Source organism: Saccopteryx bilineata, chromosome 1 (genome assembly GCF_036850765.1).
Source record: "Saccopteryx bilineata isolate mSacBil1 chromosome 1, mSacBil1_pri_phased_curated, whole genome shotgun sequence".
Classification (NCBI taxonomy): Eukaryota; Metazoa; Chordata; class Mammalia; order Chiroptera; family Emballonuridae; genus Saccopteryx; species Saccopteryx bilineata.
Window position 1 is genome coordinate 264,531,311 of NC_089490.1, and position 20,654 is coordinate 264,551,964.

At 37.8% G+C, this 20,654-nt stretch overlaps 1 protein-coding gene across 1 annotated transcript in view; it reads right to left on the bottom strand.

Moving 5' to 3' along the window:
* Positions 1-367: 367 nt before the first annotated feature.
* CWC27 (CWC27 spliceosome associated cyclophilin) overlaps positions 368-20,654 on the bottom strand; it is a 215,258-nt gene continuing 194,971 nt past the window's right edge. Inside the window, exon 14 of the mRNA XM_066253591.1 lies at positions 368-800. Coding sequence (XP_066109688.1) covers positions 638-800 — 163 coding nt within the window. The 3' untranslated portion in view covers positions 368-637. The remainder of the gene's footprint in view (positions 801-20,654) is intronic.

Sequence of the window (20,654 nt, forward strand, 5' to 3'; positions counted from 1 at the left end):
ACATTGCTCCAATGGAGCCTTGGCTGCGGGAGGGGAAGAGAGAGATATAGAGGAAGGAGAGGGGGTGGGGGGGAGACGCAGATGGGCGCTTCTTCTGTGGCCTGACTGGGACTCGAACCTGGGTCTTCCACACGCTTGGCTGACACTCTACCACTGAGCCAACTGGCCAGAGCCATATAATTTTTAAATTATATTCTAAAATTAGTACCACAGTAACAATGTCAGGGAGGTTTTCCTCAAATATTCTTTCTGTAAGAACCTCTTATAAAAAAAAAATCTCGAAAATGAAACCTACACATATTTTAGGGTAAAAAACCACACACACACACACACACACACACACACAGGCCTACACAGTCTGCAATGGTTAACTTGAAAACGAAAGAAAGTGATTTTATTTCACATTTAACAATATAAAAAGTCAGTAAGGAACAAAGGTGTGTACCAGTAACCAAAAACATTTGTTCACATCAGTCCACAATGTAGATAACGAGATAACTAGTTTCAAAACTGTACAACAGGTTCAAAAATACTTCTTTTCATGCCCTTAAGTGGCGCTGTTGGGAACAATGACTGTTGTAAGGCCATTTATTGCAGGCACACTTCCAACTAGTTCGGGTTATCAGTATTCTCGTTTCTATCTTCTTTCTTTTTTCTCTCTCATCAGCTTTTTGCTTTCTTCCCTTCTTCTTTTATTCACCGGATTCCGAGGATCGTAGATTTCAAATGTGTCTGAGTCTTGCATGCTTGCGTCTTTCACTTTCCTGCTTTTATCCTCAAACTGAAGCACATGCGACATCCTAAAGAGGGAGAGAGGCAGTTCAGTGTTTTTGCCATGAAGACCGAAAGCAGAAATCCTACACTACACTGTCCTTGGCATAATGGACTCTACGCGTACAGAATACAAAGAGGCGTTTGTGTTTACTGGTGCTTGTACCACCTGGAAACCAACTGCTCAGAAAACACTTGAATTCGAAAAACATGTCTGGAGTTTGTCCTGTTGGCTTGTATTTCTAGTAGTGAGTCTGTTTGCCTCGGTGTTCACTTGAGGTTCCCTTCCTGACGGCAGGTTAAAGGGGTTTACACAGCAGTGCTCCTAAAACTAAACTCAGAGAACATTCGGCCGGCTTCCTTTAAAAAGCACACTCTCTTAGCCAGTGAGCCATAGTGCAGAGCAGAACTCTGCACAATAAACCAGCTCTACCTGATTTCTTGTTTTGTGTTGCTTACAGTAGCTAAATGAGTTAAGAGCAGGTAATGTGTTAAGAAAATTCTTGTTCAAATGGTATTATGACTCCCTTCTCAGTGGAGTTACTGAGTTAAAAAAATTACACACACACACACGCACACCACACGCGCGCATATATATATATATATATATATATATATTTTTTTTTTTTTCCATTCAAAAAGAAATTAAGCTTTTGGCACAGCTCTGTGGACTAATTTTCTCCTACTACTGTTGATTACAACAAATCTAACCACCCTACTTTCCTACTTTATCAAATGCTTATTGGTCTTAAGGTATCAACATGTGCTTGACTTCTAAGTGGTCATAAGCTGGCTATCCTTAGCCGCAGGGAAGTATGTAAGTGATTAGCTCTGTCCCCATTAGGAGGTGTCAGGAATAAATGGGAAGTCAAAAGACAAGGTTTCAGGGCAACTGAATGAATTTAGAAAGAGGAAAGTTCAGTTTTTATATGTAAACAAAACTACAAAGGTTTTATCATAGCAGATAGGGTTAAATTGCCTATAGGATTAAACTCCACATATACCAGTTATAAACTTTCAGATGAAATCCTACTATTAGTTTCTTTTTTTCTGCAGTAGCACAAACTCTGAGTGAAGTTTATTAATGTGACTAACTCCCAAGGACACACTCAGATTTAAAAAAAAAATCCTAGAAAGATTTTGGGAAGAAAATAAAATGTTACAATATTAGTGGTACTACAGTTATTAAAGGTTCAGTAGCTATAGTTCATCCGGGATGACAAGTTGAGTTTTACTATCACTCCCACCCCTTTCCATCCGAGACAAAGCTTATATATAGTAACGCAGTGAGTACGAACCATATTATGAATGATCTTGATGATTTTTTTTTTTAAGTGAGAGACAGAGATAGGACTGGAGAGAGATGAGAAGCATCAACTCAAGAGTTGTGGCATTTTAGTTGTTCATTGTTTTCTCATATGTGCCTTGACTGGGGGGCTACAGCAGACAGAGTGACCCCTTGGGCTCAAGCTGGGACCTCAGGGTTTTGAACTGGGGGTCCTCAGCATCCCAGGTTGATGCTCTATCCACTGCACCACTGCCTGGTCAGGCATGATTTAGTAAATCTTAATTTACTAAATGAGGTAAATCACATTCACAGTTTTATAATTTATTATTAAAATACATTATTTGCATTCAAATTCATAACTGACTTCAATAATAAATAAACATGCTACCTCACTTGTGAGAACTCTTGACCTTATACTTCCTGTTGCTTTAATCGACACCCTCATTTAGAAAGTATATCATAGGATCATTGATAATTTAGATAGACTCCTCAGAGCCTGATTTTCTTGTGCATTCAATTTCCTAGTGTTTAAGTATTAGCTTCTGAGAATAAAACAATCTCCAACTCCTAGATAAAGGCTGTTCTGCAGCCATGGTAACAAGTGACCACTAGAACTGATTTGAAACATAATCACACCGAATTTAATCAATTAATGATGACTTGCTCTAGACCTAAATGACCAGTGATAACTCACTTCAGTAAATACACCCTCGAAAGCCAACTAATCAGTGACAGCCTTTATGCTTTCGAAAGCTGGCCAACTGGTGGCGGACACACTCCAGTGAACAAGCTTCTGAATGCCAGCTAATCACTGACAACCATTCCGGAATAATGTGCTTCTAGGCTGATGTCCACCAGCAAACAATCCTAACCCCAAATTTATGTAAAAATTTGATTTGTAAACTGCTTTGCTTAGAGAGACTGTGTCTAAAAGCATAGCTCTTCCTAACTTCGGTAAGTAATAAATTCAGCCTTTTGTTTCAGATATTAAGAGGTAGTCTTTTGTTTGACACTTCTTATAATCTGTGTTATATTCCCTACAAAGTGCACTTTTTAGAAGCTGTAAGTGTATTACCACCGTTGAGACCAAGTTTAGAAAATTAGGAAGAATGTCCTGTTGAAGGTCCTTCACCACACACACTGGGGAGCCCAGTCCCTGTGTTGTATTTCAAAAGTCTTAGCAGTTTTCCAAATGACTCTTGTGCAAACACCTAGGCCAAAACCAGGAAATAGCTAAAATCATATGCCCTTTAAAATATTTCACTCAATACTTCTATATTGATCTAAAAAAACCAAAACCACTATCTTAGTTAACTTATCAATACCTTTCCATATATGCATCCTTCCATTTTTTTTTTAAAAAAGGTCCCATTTTCTGCCCCCAAATGCAGATGTGTTCTGTATAATATCCATCTCTAGTAGCGACTGTTCATGTTTCAAAATGACTTTACCAGAATTTGTCAATTAAAGCCACGGGAAAGCACCTTCTTTCTTTCTGTACCATGAAAGAATAGTACAACAGTTGGATTGAGTTGGCTCTAGTATAAGAAATAACATTTAGACATGTGAACCACTGCACAGAGCCCAGAGAAAGAAACACATTTGCCTACAAATTTGAAAAAACAGAAAGCTGTAAATTAGAGTAGCTGTCTTGTTCAACTGTTTGTTTCATACGCCACTGCACTGAACAAGTCCAACATTTTGATTAATAACAAACCTACACCCAGAGGAGAGAAAGGGCTATCAGCTTACATACTACTTCAGCTTTAATATCATAATACTTAGCATGGCTGGTTACTCAGCAATAATATTTAATCTTTAATAAAAATAAAAGCATAATCAAAAATGCTTCATCCATTTATCTTTCAACATGCTTCAATCACTTCATTTTAAAAAGCAAACAAAACAGTTATTATGATTTTCAGCACAATTAACTCCTGACCTGTGTGCCTCCATAAATCACAGACTGCAGGAATTGAAAGCACGCCCCCTTTTACAGTCTCCTGTGAGAATGCGCATGCAGACTGAACTCAGGTACACAAGGGTCTGGGAGTTTAGGAGCTTGTATAGACCAATAACTCAAGACTGTCCACTCTGTGGCTGGCTGTGGAAATGGCCCAACAAAGAGCAGTGAATTTTTTGGAATAAAGTACACATTGATGATTTACATATGAAAATGTTAAGATTTGTTCACTGGAAGGCAAAGACAAAAATTTAGTTCTTATTAAAAAGTTTCACATAAGCTCAGATTCTCAAATAAGAGCACTGACTTTAGTGTGTTATAGAAATATGGAGGATTACCACTTTCATAGAGGTTGTGTTTGACAAGTAAGGTTTTTTTTTCCTTTTCCGTATGAGACTGTGGGATTATAAACAAAAGTAAGCAACTGATTCTTTGAAAAGGACCCGGACCTTGACTAACTTCACTAATTTGCTAACTAGTTTTTAAAGTTCTCACATAGTTACGAAACAGATTGAGATATGACAGCAATTAATGGGAAAGGTAGGAGAGGTACTCATTCTCAGACATACAGCACCGTATTTCCCCATGTATAAGACACACCCTTTTTTGAAAAATTTGGGGTCTAAAAACTGCGTGCGTCTTATACAGTGGTTGTAGCTTTTTTAACTTGCATTTCCCACTTTTTCGCACTTGTTTTTGCGCTCATTGTTGAAGACAGTGATTCATCATCAGACACAGATGAGGACAAGCTAATGGATGGGAGTTTTGACAGTGATGAGGAGTTGTATGAATTTTATGATAAAATGAGTTCAATAACTTTATGTAAAACATTTTTTTTTCAAAATTTGGGCCCCCAAATTAAGGTGTGTCTTATATATGGGAGCATCTTATACATGGGGAAATACGGTAAGTAACTGAAAGCTATCTTTTCTACTGGGAACTCTATAAATCACTCCTTACTATTTCTGAGTCTCCCTAATTTAGGAACTTAGCCCGCACCTCTTAGGCTGTTCTATACCTGTACTATTTCTCCTTACAACTCTCCAGAGGTCCTAAAATAATCTTTCTTACACAGTTCTTTTACAGCATTCCTTTGAGCAGGAACTAGCAGCTATTGTATTAGACTGAAACACCTCAGCCCTCTAACAAAGGGATCTTCCTATCTCACCAACCTCACTTTGTTTCTTTCATCAGCTCTCACCGTTCTGTAATTGCCTGTCCACTTAATTGTGAACAGACTGTCAGTTATTCAAGACAGTTTGAGTCTTGTTCACAGCTGTACTCCCTCCCAGTGCCAACAACGGTGATTTGTGCTGTGAATCAAAGCCTTCAGACCCTTTGTGCAGGTCAGGCCTGCTGGCTGGTACTAACTGGCTTGCCTAACTAACACTTGACCCTCCTTCTGTGGGCAGGACTCTCTTTTATTTCTGTGATAGACTTCTAAAATGTCTGACAGCCTCGGGGGAAAGTCTCCCGCTCAGCAGAAGCCCACTTTCCGTGACCTCGCAGCTCAGCACACAGAGGGCCACTTTCCCACCGCCCGAGCAGTGAGGGCTGCCCTGGGAGCAGGCCCGTGCTCTTCCCATTGCTGTGGCCCCTAGTGTTGAATTAGAGAGGCTATTTTTTAAAGCAATGTTTCTCAAAGTCTAATCTTAGGGGCCGGTATCAAATGCAGGTTGTACATTCAAACCAATTGGGTCATTCTGAAAACTCTCCACGCCGGGCCAGCCCTCCGCCTCCAGAGGAACCGACGGAACTGTCCTGGACAGAGCCCGGCAGCCGTGATTGCAAATGTTTTCCTGGTCATTTTTAAATACAGCCAAAGTTAAGACCGCAGCACTAAAGTTTAAGAACTTTACACTTTCAGATTGATTGATATCATCAGCCATTTGTCCTGGCCCCTTCAGAGATGAAGAACAGATGCTTTCCAATGACAAACGGCTCACATACTTGAAGAAGCTTTAAGTGGCCTCTGAGCCAATTATTTTAACTGAATAATCTCAAGTGTGTTATCCATTTCTTATATATGCTTTGAGGATAAGGCAAGGAACTAGATTCAATTATTCATTCAACAAACATCTGAGTGCTGTTTATGTGTGAAACCCAATGTCAGACTCGAGGGACACAAAGCCAAAGATGACCCAAGCCCTGCTCTCCTAAAGTGAACTGTCTATTAGGGAGACGAACACACAGACACCAGAACAAATGTGTATTTTGGAACTGCCTGCAAAGTGTGAGGCAATAGTAGGAAGCGCCGACGGCACTCTATGTGCTGTCTGGCGTTCTCTTCACAGTGACTGTGCGGGACAGACAGGAAAGGCGCCAGGATCCCCCCCAGTTCACAGTCTGCAAGATTCGTGCTCAAGAAACTTGGAGTTAGCTGGTAAGTAGTTAGTCAAGCACGTTTTTAATGTCCTCAGAGGTAAACTTTCATCTTGTGAAGATGGATTTAACTTTAGGAATAAATCAAAGTTAACTCAGAGCTAAGTCTACTGAGTAGGATTAAAAAAATATCAGATGGGGTCGTTAGCGCTTATTTTGGAATACAAAAATTTAAAAATGCAACTATAAAGAGACAAGAATCATTATTTGTATGGCTCCCAGGTTGGTATTTACAGAAATTCCAAAAAAGAAGTTATAAAAATGTCTGGAACAATGTGGAAACATCTTTTGGAAAAAGGTAGCTTAGGTGAACACTTGCCTAAAAACAAAAAAAGCATTAATGTTCACTGCAATTTGTATCCCCTTACTGCCTGTAAGTTTTGCCATCCGGAATCTCAGCCCCAGTTTCTCCTAATCTTTCTACAATGGGGATACTAGTAGGGACAGCCCATACCTGGAGGTCCAAGTGGGGCAGAGACAGGGGCCAGGGCCTGAGCCCCTAAGGGTGGATGTCTGGCAATCTCCCCTCAGGCATCTAATTGTGGAAGAGTGCTTGCTGGTTGATGATGATGGCCAGGTCTTTTTATCATAGACATATGTCTATATATATATATGTCAGACACACACACATGTAAATCTAAGCCATGAAAACTGTCCTGTTTTAAACCCTTCAGTGCTTCCTCATTGTCTATACAAGGAAACCCAAATTTCTTATATAGTCTCTACGATTTGGCTTTTGCTCCCCTCTTCGAGCTCCTATTGTCACTTTCCCTATCACATTTCATGCTCCAGGCGTCCTGAATTATTAGTCTCCCGAACAAAACCTGCTCTCTCTGGTGTCCTTGCTGCCTCTCTATGGCGATGCACCTTTCCTCTCCCTGTTAACCTGAGGCGTCACCCCTCCATGAGCCAGCCCGATTCCCTCCCTGAAGCTTCCTGCTCTTCCCAAGGGGGTGTGGTGAAGGCGCTCTTCTGTCCCCTCTCTGGTTTCTCTCCCTAGGTTGGCTCTATTCTGTTGGCCTTTGCACCAGCACCAGTCACAATGCCGGGCAGGAAGAATGCCCTCAATAAATGTTTGCTGAATACATGCTGCTGGGTAGCCAGTCACCTCCAAAACTTTTGGCTAGCATTCTAGTTTTCTTCACCTTTCTCCTGAGTTGTATTAATGCAAAATTCCAAATTATTTAGCAATAATGTTTATAAACCCTTGAGTTGTCCAGGTTGGTAACTCTCCTTTTAAATTCTACAACACCAGAGAAAAAACTAATATTCAAAAAGCTAAAACAAAGGATTTCCACCACCACTAACTGTATGCTATGAAAAATCCAACACTTATCTTTCTCAAATGGGTGAGCTAAAATGTCTAATGATTGACCTTTGTCTTCTGAATACTCAGTCTCTGTGAGGGACGAGGTGGGGGAGAATTGCATTCATGTCCCCAGACAGCCTTCCTTTACTTGGGTTGAAAGGACTTGCCATTCTTTATGAAACTTTGTCATCCACATAATTTGTCTTTAGTATAGCATGTTGATAGCTTCTCACCTCTTTATTCAGTTATAATTCTTAAGAAGCCTCACTGAATAACTCCTGGTTATTACTGAAGTTTATCATTCCATGGGACTATGGATTATAAACTTTAAATCACCTGGTTTAGGTTTTTTTTTATGGGGGACGGAGTGGTGGAGACACATTTAAGAAATAAAAAGCCTTTTTAATTTTTAAAGAAAAATTTCAGCAAGACACAACAATTTTCAAGTTTGCCCACATTTGACTTCTGAAGGATGATGCCTGCTGTGTCCTAGAGCAGTGGGCCCCAACCCCTGGGCTGAGGACCGGTACTGGTCCGTGGGCCATTTGGTACCAGTCCGCAGAGAAAGAATAAATAACTTACATTATTTCTGTTTTATTTATATTTAAGTCTGAACGATGTTTTATTTTTTAAAAATGACCAGATTCCCTCTGTTACATCCATCTAAGACTCACTCTTGATGCTTGTCTCGGTCATGTGATACATTTATCCATCCCACCCTAAAGGCCGGTCCGTGAAAATATTTTCTGACATTAAACTGGTCCGTGGCCCAAAAAAGGTTGGGGACCACTGTCCTAGAGGGGCCGCAGTGCACTGTGGATCTTACATCCATGTCACTTCTCTGGAAAGCCCTCCACCCCCTCCCCACTGATCTCAGCCCCTCTCCACTCAGAGCCCAGTCTAATTCCCATTTCCTTCTGACTGCACTTTCAATTTCTGTAACACTTTCTATGAAACTTTTTGTGGATTGCTGTCAGAAGGCCTAAGTTTGGGGTACAACTTAGTCACTAAATCTTTCTGTAGAAAAGTCTTTTCTTTCTGTAGAAAACTGCTTTTCCAGCCTTGGTTTCCTCACTGGTGATGAGGGGATGGTAATATGTACCCTATGTACCCCAGAGTCAGAATGAGGTTCAAATGTCATACTTGTGAAAGTGCGGTCTAAACACCATCATTTCAATTTATTCTGCACTCTGTGTATGTGGATTATATATAAACTCTGCATATATATATTTATCATCTATATAATACTCTATTATACTGCATAGCCTTTCGCAAAGTGTTTTCATGTACAATCCCATACACACATAACTCACTTGACCCTACCTACCTATGGAGCTTATACATGTACTTTTAAAATGTGTCCCATCTATACTAGACCATACGCCAGTCAAAGGCCAGAAACTTTATAGCATTAAAGAATTATAAACATTTCATTTTATTTTTCCAACTTTTATAGCATGATTAACATATTCACTGTCTTGTGTGCTTTTTCTTTGGCAAAACACAACAATCCTGAGGCAAAAGCATAAAAAAAATCACAAATAAAATTAATTATAACTGCATAGCTCATCAATAACTACCGCAAATATTTAGATATATCACTTCCTGTACTTTTTTCATGGATATTGATGCATGTATGTATGCATGTATGTGTGTGTATATAATATATTTGAAGGGATCATAATGTACATATTTTATAATTGCTTTTCATACCTAATTACACCATAAACATCTTTTACACAAATAACTAGACATCTGTATCACTTTATTCATTGTATTGTAGTATCAGTATATATTTGATCCTATAAATTACAATCAACCCCATAATTTAGGATTCTTAGGCCTGTTCAAATTTCCAACTTTATAAACTATGCCTCAAATAATATCAACGTGAATAATAAATATTTGGATTTTTAAATTTGTAGTAAATATTTATTTCTTTGGTCTGGTTCAGCATTCTTTCTTTTGGTAAAAAGAATCTTCTTTTCTTTTCAAAATGAATTTTCCCAACTCCCAGTTCATGTGGTTGAAGTGGGATAACACCCCTATCCTGTCCCAGGAAGAGGACACTTGGTATGGTTCTGTTTAGAATAACCAGTCATTAGATAAGGGTATGGGCATCTGAATTCAGTGAGGTCACACAGAACTGACTCACGAACTTAGTCTGGAACTACTAGATTGTCCAGAATGGAAATATAAGCCTAGAGCTTCTCAAGGCCATCTCTGCCACCCTCTGGAGGTAGTCTGCCTATAGACAAGTTCAACTGAGAGGAAAATGGAGTCAGGAGACAGAAAAACAAGAGACTGATGACATTGATGAATTCTCTGATCCAGCTGTGCCATAGCCCTACTCCATAAGCTTCCTCTCAGATAAATTTCTCATTTCTTGTTTAATAAGGTGTTTACATTACTAGTAATAGAGAATTTTTACCAATGCTCAAGATAAATTCCTACAAGTAGAATTCTTAGAAAAAAGATTTGTAGATTTTAAGGCACTTCATATTTTTGGTTTTACTTCCCTTCAGAAAGGATCTACCATTTCACATTTGTGTCAACAGAGGTGCCTCATTTTGTTTTGATTAATATAGTTAGAGCCATTCCACTACTCCCCATGGGGTTTTTTTCTGGCTATTTGTATTTCTTCTTTTGTGATAGGTATGTTTGTGTCTTTGCCTGTGGTAAAAAAAAATGGTACCTTCACCTTTTTTATTACAGATTGGTGAGAATTCTTAATATATCAACAATATAAATCCTTGTCTGACCAGGCAGTGGCACAGTTGATAAGAGTGTCGGACTGGGACACGGAGGACCCAGGTTTGAAACCCCCTCTGGCTTGAGCGTGGGCTTATTTGGCTTGAGAGCGGGCTTACTAGCTTGAGTACAGGGTTGCTGGTTTGAGTGCGGGATCATAGACATGACCCCATGGTCACTGGCTTAAGCCTAAAGGTCACTGGCTTGAGCCCAAAGTCACTGGCTTGAGCAAGGGGTCACCCACTCTGCTATAGCCCCCTGGTCAAGGCACGTAAGAGAAAGCAGTCAATGAACAACTAAGGTGCCTCAACAAAGAACTGATGCTTCTCATCCCTCTCTCTTACTGTTTGTCCCTATCTGTCCCTCTCTCTGTCCTTCTCTCTGTCACAAATCCTTATTCATCACATAATCGCAAATATATTTTCTAGTTTGTCATTTAATTTTGTGTTTGTGCGTGCGTGTGCGTGTGTGTGTGTGTGTGTGTGTGTGAGAGAGAGAGAGAGAGAGAGAGAGAGAATCTGTCTGGAGTCTCAGCTACCTATCTCCTTTATTCCTCCATTGACTCCTCCCCCTTTTCCCTCTTTCCTCCTTTTCATATAAAATGTTATACTTTTTAATATAGTCATAGTGAGCAGTCTCTTCCTTTAAGGTTTTTATCTTTGAAGTCTAATTAAGAAGGTCTTCTTCACATTAAGACCATGTAAATATCCACCTATATTTTATTTTAACACTTTTATAGTTCTGTTGTCCTTGTTCATCATTTGTCAATTAAAAAATTTATTTTGGTATAGTGGGTCAGATAAAGTTCTAACTTATTTTCCCCAAATGACTACCAACTTGTTTCAACATCATTTCTTGAACAATCTACCCTGTACAGTATCCCATTGCTTTACTTACTACAATTATGGCATCTGACTCGGAATAATATTCCTCAAAATTTATTTACTTTTTAAAATTGATTTATTTTACTAGCCCTGTATGATTGGTTCAGTGGTAGAACGTTGGGCCACCGTATGGATGTCCTGGGTTCGACTCCAGGCCAGGGCACACAGGAGGAGTGCCCATTTGCTTCTCCACCCCACATCTTGCTTCTCTCTCTCTTCTCCTCCCCTCCTGCAGCCATGGCTCAATTGGAGGGAGTTGGCCCCAGGTGCTGAGGATGGCTCCATGGCCTCCACCTTATGCACTAAAAAATGGCTCCTGTTGCAATGGAGCAAGGATCCCAGATGGGCAGAGCATCGCCCCCTAGTGGGCTTTCTGGGTGGATCCTGGTAGGGACACATATGGGAGTCTGTCTCTGCCTCCCTTTCTCTCATTAAAAAAATAAAAATAATTGATTTTATAAAAGAGGTTTTGTTTTACCAAAAAATTGAGCAGATAGTACAGAGTTCCCTTATACCCCCAAACAAATTTTCTCTATTATTACTATCTTACATTAGCATGGTACATTTGTTATACTTAATGAACTAATACAGATATCTTATTATTATGTAACTTATTATTTATCACAAACTTCCCTAATGTGAGAGCAACTTATTTCAGGGCAAACTATATGAAAGTAGAGTAAATGTAGAAGAGTTTTCTTCAACCAGAAGAAAAACAACAGAAAAAGAAGTGATGTCAGGCATTGAATAGAGGGCTTAAAATTAAAATCATCAAGTTTCCAGGGTCAGCAACTCTGACAGACCTATTCATGAAAACCGTGCTGGTCTTCTGCAGCCTTATTTATGCTCCTGTATGAAATGAACACACCAATTAGGAGACCTGTAGATGATCACATTTCTTCTTGTTCCTGTTATCACTACTTTAGAACTTGGCTGAGAGAGGAAGGGAAGCAAAACATTGACATTACACTGAGCTTATAATTCTATGCTCTCTAAAGTGATGGTATTATCTTGCTTTCTATTTAAATTACATTCATAATTAATGTCTTCTCTTTTCTTTTTAGTACTAGCCTCAAGGGAAAAAAACAATATTAATGAGGAGTATTAATGAGAAATTACTACTCACTGTAAAAGTTTCAAATCTCAAAATTATTTTATTTGAGAATGTTAAGAATTATGATAGAAACTAACATTAACCACTGCAACTCGCACTGAGTTAACCAAGAAAAAGTCGTAGGAACTGTCAAACATTATAGAAACAGTGTAATTTTCAATCATCATCTTGATGGATCTACTAACAGTAGTCAAATCTAGAGAAATAAATTCTTAAATATCAATGACAATATTGTAGGTGAGAACAACAAAATATTTATTGAGCACTGATTCTTCCAAACATCTTGCTATATCCTTTAAAAAATGCATCTCATTTAATCCATAAACTAACCTGTCAGAGAGATACTATTATTATTCCCAGTTTACACATTAAAAGAACAGCCTTGGAAAGGTTATAATTTGCCTGAGATTGCATAGCTAGTAAATTTCAAAGCTGGGATTCAAATTCAGATCTGACTGCAAATCCCATACTATTCACATTTCTATGAAAAATGATGGGTAAGTATGACAGAAACTTCTTCTTCAAGTTAAGCAAACTTTTAAATAACTTGATTTTGTGTGTGTGTGACAGAGACAGAGAGAGGGACACATAGGGACAGACAGACAGGAAGGGAGAGAGATGAGAAGCATCAATTCTTTGTTGTGGTACCTTAGTTATTCATTGATTGCTTTCTCATATGTGCCTTGACCAGGGGCTACAGCAGACCAAGTGACCCCTTGCTCAAGCCAGAGACCTTGGGTTCACGCTGGTGAACTGTGTTCAAACCAGATGAGCCCATGCTGAAGCTGGTGACCTTGGGGTTTTGAACCTGGGTCTCTGCATCCCAGCCTGGTGCTCTATCCACTGCGCCACCACCTGGTCAGGCTGATTTTTAATTCTTCAAATAATACAAGGATTATAATATTAGAAATATGGACTTGACATCTTCCACGACATAAAGAGGGCTAGACAATTTTTGACCAAGAGTTAATAAAGTCCTGAAGTCACTTGTTTAAAGTATAGCTTAAAACAACAATAGCAGTGCCCTGGCCGGTTGGCTCAGTGGTAGAGCATTGGCCCAGTATGTGGAAGTCCCGGGTTTTATTCCTGGCCAGGGCACACAGGAGAAGTACCCATCTGTTTCTCTACCCTTTTTCCTCTCTTTTCTCTCTGTCTCTCTTCCCCTCCCACAGCCAAGGCTCCATTGGAGCCAAGTTGGCCTGGGTGCTAAGGATAGCTCAATTGCCTCCACCTCAGGAGCTAGAGTGGCTCTGGTTGCAGCAGAGCAATGCCCCAAATGGGCAGAGCATCGCCCCCTGGTGGGCATGCCAGGTGGATCTTGGTCAGGTGCATGAGGGAGTCTGTCTGTCTGCCTCCCCCTGCTTCCCACTTGGGAAAAATACCAACCCCTCCCCACAAAACAAAAAAACAAAAACAACAACAACAAAACCATTAGCACTACTTTATTGTTGCAGTACAAAATCAAAAGAGATTATGTCTTCAAAAGCAAACAGAATCAAACTGTTGAGCCAAGCATGCTCGACAATTTCTGAGTTCTACAACTTTCTAGCTATGAGATCTTGAACTTAGTTATTTAACTTTTTTGTGTCTCAGATTCTTGCCATATAATTTGGGCATACTAATGATACCTAATTTAAAGGTTTAAAAAAGATTGATAGGTGCTTTGTAAATGTTCGGTAAAAGTTAGCTTCTTACTATAACTTTTATCTTTACTAAAAACAACTCAAGCTCAATATTTTACTTATCATGGTCAACTGAATTATCTGCACTCAAGAAACAGAACAATATTATTACATTTAACTTGATTATTTGCATTAATAGCCAAAAGGAGAAGGGATATGAACAATTCAAAATGACAACAGGTAATAGAAAAATTATTAATGAAGGTCTTTGGAAAAGGATTTTTGTGGTTTGAATTGTATGTAGCCATCCTAGATGTCCTGGGGGTTCACATCATATAAAATGAAAGTAAGAGGTTGTCTATGACTCTGATAATCCTTTGTGCTTTTTGTTCAATACCAGAGAGATGGAAAAAAACCTGATCAAACTTCTCAAAAACCATTTACATACCTATAGCAGAAAATAGCAATCAAATATCCTAGATTTTGTTCTTTTTTATTCCTCATGCCACTTATTTTCCACATGTGATCTTTTCCATCACGTTGAAGCTAGAGGGGGTTTGTCTAAAGACTGATTAGTTCCTTTTTGGCACTAGGGCCGTAATTCAGGTAGCAGCCACCTGTTAAATAATGGGGCCTTTTTATTGACTCCATGGCCAATTGTCTAAGCTTTTTCCAGGTGTGGTTAACTAACAAAAAATAATTATAGCACATTATTCAGCCGCTTAAGCTTTTAAAGTAAAAATATGTGTTGAACAATAAAAGTACAACTTGCTTACCAGATTATTGTATTGTATTATATTGTTACAATAATTTAGCAATAAGGAATTGACATATGAATAGACAGAAAAATCCATGTAGAATAATAAAACTGAAAAATAGACATACGACCTGATTTGGTAAAGGATACATTTGATATCAGTGAGGAAACAAGATTATTCAATTGTGGTAGTTAGTAATTTGGAAAAAAATACAGTTATGATATTAACCTAATGTAATACATCAAATCAATTCCATGTGGATTAAAGATGTCAAAATAAAGGAAAAACAAAACTATAAAAATACTAGAGAAAGATAAAACTAGGTATTTATATAATCCTGGGATTAATAAGACCTGAAGAATGACACTAGGCGGAAAACATGAGAAAAGATTGCGAGATTTGGCAATGCAAATTTAAAACTTCATGCTAAAAACAGAACAAAACCCTCCATAAACAAATTGTAAGGCAATGACAAACTTGTAAAAATATTTAAAACAAAACAACATTTTAGAGTTTTAGTTTAATATTTTAGAGTTTTTTGTAAATCAATGAGATACATAATCATATTAGACTATACAGTTAACAACCACAATCACAACTAAAATGAAATATAAATGGTCAACTTTACACATTTTACGAGTTCAACTTTACCAGTTAACAAAGAAACACAAAATAATACAAAGTAGAAACTGGCAAAGATTGGAATATTTATATCTGTTACCTGTGATATATTACAACAAAACATACTTACATAACACCTAGAATAAGAAGAAACCAGCAACTTCATTCACTGCTGGTATAAGTATAAATGATTCAACTTTCTGGAAGGCAATCTACCAAAAATGTCATCAAAGGCATACCTGAGCTGACAGAAATCAGAGTGGCTGGGGGAGGGGACCGGCTGGAGGCAACTCACTGAGGGAGGCCAATGTTCTCTATCTTGGTTTGGGGTTGTTTACCTGGGCGTTTACACTTGTCAAAACTCCTCAAAGTGTTTGCTTATATTTAAATCATACATCAAAACATTTTTTGAAATAACATACTTGACTCAGCAGTTTTACTTCCTTTAGCCTAAGGAAATAACAGTGAATTTGCAAAATATTTAATTACTGGATTATTCACTGTTGAAGGTTTATAATAAAAAATTGGATGAATTTTTCCAGTATTGGAAAAGTCTCTATATAAATAGATAAGGATAGATAAAAAGCATTGATGATTATCTGTGGGACATAAAGTTACTAGAGATTTTTTCTTTCTTGTTCTTTTTCAATGTTTTATATATTGAACATGTATTATAAACACAAATTAGGTTATTTAAAAACTCAATATGAAAATTAGTATTAATTTAATCTAATAACTATTAAAAATGGCACATTGTTTAAAACTGCCTTTAAAGAAATACAAGGAACTACATACAAGTTATACATCTTCTTTCACTAAATTTCACCTGGAATCTCACTACTTTGTCTTTTCTATTGTGTTTGTAGCATCATTTAACTTTCAGATATGGTTAAAGTACCAGAGTGCTTGTTGATACTTTCTTGATTGCTTGTGACAATGGCAACTTTCATTTCGTACTGGCTTTGTTGTTATCTGGAATTACCATGGTGAAATGATTTTTTACTATATTGTGCTAATCTCAAGGACCCTTGCTCTTTAAACTTTCTTTCTAATAGAAATAAACCATTTATACCTACATAGCTTTTATCTGTTCCAAAATGCTGTATGTTAAAAAATAATAATTCTGAAGAGAGTTCAAAATCTCTAATAGTATATTCCCAGCATAGAAAAGGTCATTTTGTCTTTTCCCCTCCTCTTTCTCCATGATTGCTAAATTTATATTCACTAAACTCTGCAAGCCTAAACATTTTATAATCTTCATTCAGCTAAACAACCTGCTTTACTATACTTTCCTCTTTTTCGCAACAGATTTAAAAATAGAACCATCGAGCACTAGCAAATTTAATGAATATATTTACATTCCTTCTTGGTCATAGATAACATATCTGAAGTATATTAACATTCACCTTTTCTTTATATATTTTTCTTTGAGGTTATTACAAGAGGACCATGGAACTAACATTCTGCCAATTTAAATTTAGAATGTTTAGCTTGTGCTGCTTGAGGAATTTGTCAAGCCTTCCAATACTACAGTACTACCCTGCATCCTCCTCCCACTCTCACACCTAATATTTCCTGAGCATTCCTCAGAATCAGGCACTGTGTTGACAACATGACGTGAATTATCTCAATTTTCTAATAATAACTCTGATGTAGGTATTGTTAGCTCCATTTTACAGGTGAGGAAATTGAATCTTGCAAGAGTTTGCTGGCTCAGGTCATCCAGCCGTCACTGTCAGAGCAGGGCTCTGAACCCAGGTAATCTGATCGAACACCCACTGTCCAACTGGGAGATAATTCAATATGCGGGATCACAGAGAACCTTCATGATGGTGCATTTCTTAAAAGGAATGTAGGAAGTATTGCAAAAATGAGAATGGGTGACAGATGCTGTGACCAGGTCCAGGAGATAGATATTTAGAATCAAAGGTCTCTAAAAGTCAAGTTGAATTTTTTTTTTCTTATCCTGCTGATTATTACTTCAATTTTAGTATATGTGCTGCCGAAGTGAGCATGATTATTACTTCAAATGAAACCACTGTTGGTAGAAGCTGGTGTTCTGGAAGCAACAAGGGCTCTTTAAGTCTGACCTACAATCTCACCATTTACTACTGTGTGATCTTTGGGCAAATAACTTAATTTCCTTGAATCTAGTCTCCTCATTTATAGAATGGGAATAATACTAAAATGATCGAGTTGTAATAAATAAATCCACCACAGCTGGTCCCTAACCGACGAGCCCCATGAGGCTCTTATGAGGGTTAATGAAAGAAGATCTCGAAAAGGTTTTACTAAAATGCCTGAAATACAGTTGACCTTTGAACAATGCCGAGGGGGTTGGTTAGGGGTGCCAACAACACACTGTCAATCTATATAACTTTTGACTCCCTTAACTTAATTACAGTCAGTCCTTCACATCTGTGAATTAAACCAGCCTCAGAGCAAAAGCTGTATTTTTGTTCCATGGTTCGGAACCCATGGTTAGGAAACTGCGATTGGCAATGAAAAACTAATGTTTCAATTCATGATTGGTTGAACCTGAGGATGCAAATGAAAAGGGCTGACTGTGTTTATTGGGGAAAAAAATCTGCATGTTAAGTGGACTCTTGCAGTTCAAACCCAAGCATTCAAAGGTCAACTGTATAGCATATGCAAATATTGGCTTTAAGAATGAATTGGTGGAATCCAGAACCACCTTTCCCTACTACTACCAGTAAAAGAGTAAGAGCAAAAAAGCCATAAAAAGGATGAATATTTAACTTAAAGTCAAGTAAAATGACTTCTACACATTTATTTCATATAATTTTATTAATTAATCTGGATAATTTATAATTGGCTAAAATATACTTAATCAATGGTGTTAAAAATGAGATTTCATTAAAAAAATTGAGATTTGATATCACATTAAAGTAAGTACCTCTAAAAATATGCTAAAATAAAAACATCTGTGAAAATAGAAATGTTCCACAAGCAATAAAAGAATCTAGACACAGTAATTAGACCCTTGACAAAAATTAACTTAAAGTAGATCACAGCCCTAAATGTAAAATGCAAAAGAATAAAACTACTAGAAGATAACATAGAAGAAAACCTATGTGACCTTGGTTTTGGTGATGACTGTTTAGATAACACCAAAGTGGTGATTTGTGAATGAAACAATGGATAAATTGGACTTTATTAAATTAAATTTCTGCTCTTTGAAAAACTGCTAGATGGGAGAGGTGTTGGGAACTGGCTGAATAAGGTGAAGGATTGAGAAGTACAGACTGGTCGTTACAGAATAGTCACGAGGATATAAACTACAACATGGAGAACACTGGTAACAACATTATAATAACTATGTGTGGTGCCAGGTGGGTACTGGATATATCGAGGAGAACAGCTTATGAAGTATATTATTGTCTAACCACCATGCTGTACACCTGGAACTAAAACAAAATAATTTTGAAAAACAATCAAGAACACACACACACACAGACACATACACACACACACTAAGAAGAAAAGCCACAGTCTGGGAGAATATATTTGCAAAAGACATCTGATAATGGATTGTTACTCAAAATATACAAAGAATGCTTAAAACTCAACAAAAAGAAAACAACTTGATCAAAAAGTGGACAGAAAACCTTAGCGGACACCTCACCAAAAGTAGATACACATGGTTCGAAACCCTGGGCTTGCCTAGTCAAGGCACATATGGGAGTTGATGCTTCCAGCTCCTCCCCCCTTCTCTCTCTCTCTGTCTCTCTCTCTTCTCTCTCTCTGTCTCTCTCTCTCCTCTCTAAAAATGAATAAATAAAATAAAAATATTAAAAAAAAAAGTAGATACACAGATGACAAATGGCATGTTGACAAGATGATCAACATCATAGGCCTGCAAATGAAAACAACAGTGAGATACCACTACACGTCTATTATTAGAAGGGCCAAAATCCATAACACTGACAACACCAAATGCCAGTGAGGACGCGGAGGACCAAGAACTCTCATTAATTGCTGGTGGAGATATAAAATGGTACAGCCATTCTGGAAGACAGTTTGGCAGTTCCTTACAAAACTAAGCATATGATACAGCAATTATGCTCCTTGGTGTTTATGCAAAAACTTAGGTTTACACAAAAACCTACATATGGGTGTCATAGCAGCTTTATTCATAATTGCCAAAGCTTGGAAGCAACCAAGATGTCCTTAGTAGGTAAACAGATAAACTCTGCTGTACCCAGACAGTGGGATACTTCTCAGGGCTAAAAAGAAGTCATGAAAAGACACTGAGGAAACTTAAATGCATATTACTAAATGAAAGAAAACAATTTACAAAAGCTACATTATGTATGATTCCAACTATATGACATCCTAGAAAAGGCAAAACTATAGACACAGTGTAAGGATCAGTGGTTGCCAGTGTTAGGGGAGAGGGAGGGCTGAGTAGTCAGAGCATAGAGAAATTTTAAGGTGGTGAAACAATTCTGTACCAATACTGGAATGGTGGATACATGTCATTTTATGTTTGTCCAAACTCACAGAATATACAACACCAAGACAGGGCCCTATGTATGGCTTTTGAGAGATAACGATGTGTAAATACAGGTTCATCAACTGTAACAAATGTACCACTCTGGTAGGGAAGGTGTGGCTGGGATGGCTGTGTACGTAGGGGGTGGAGAGCGGGCAGGGAGAATAGGAACACTTGCTGTACTTCTCAGTTTTGCTGTGAACCTAAAACTGCATTAAAAAAATAAAGTCTATTAAAATTTTTTTTCTCAAAACGTAATCTTCAGATTCATCTGATTTCACTGGCATAGTCTACCAAATATTTAAAGAAGAAATAACACCAATTTTATACAATTCCTTTTTTTTTCCAGAAAATAGAAAAGGAAACGTCCCTCTTTTTATGAGGCCAGCATTACCCTGACCCTTACCAAAACCAGAAAACTATAGAGCAGTATCCCTCAGGAGCAGAGACACAGATATCATCAACAAAATCTTAGCAATTTTAATTCAGCAAAAAGAAAAAGAAAAAGACACCAAGACCAAGTGGGGTTTATTATGTGGCTGGAGAGCCATTCAGGATCTGAAAATCAGTGAGCGTTACTTACTCTGTTAAGTCAAACGAGAAAAACCACATGGTCATATCAATTATCACACAAAATTATTTGACAAAATTCAAATCATTCATGTTAAAAACTCT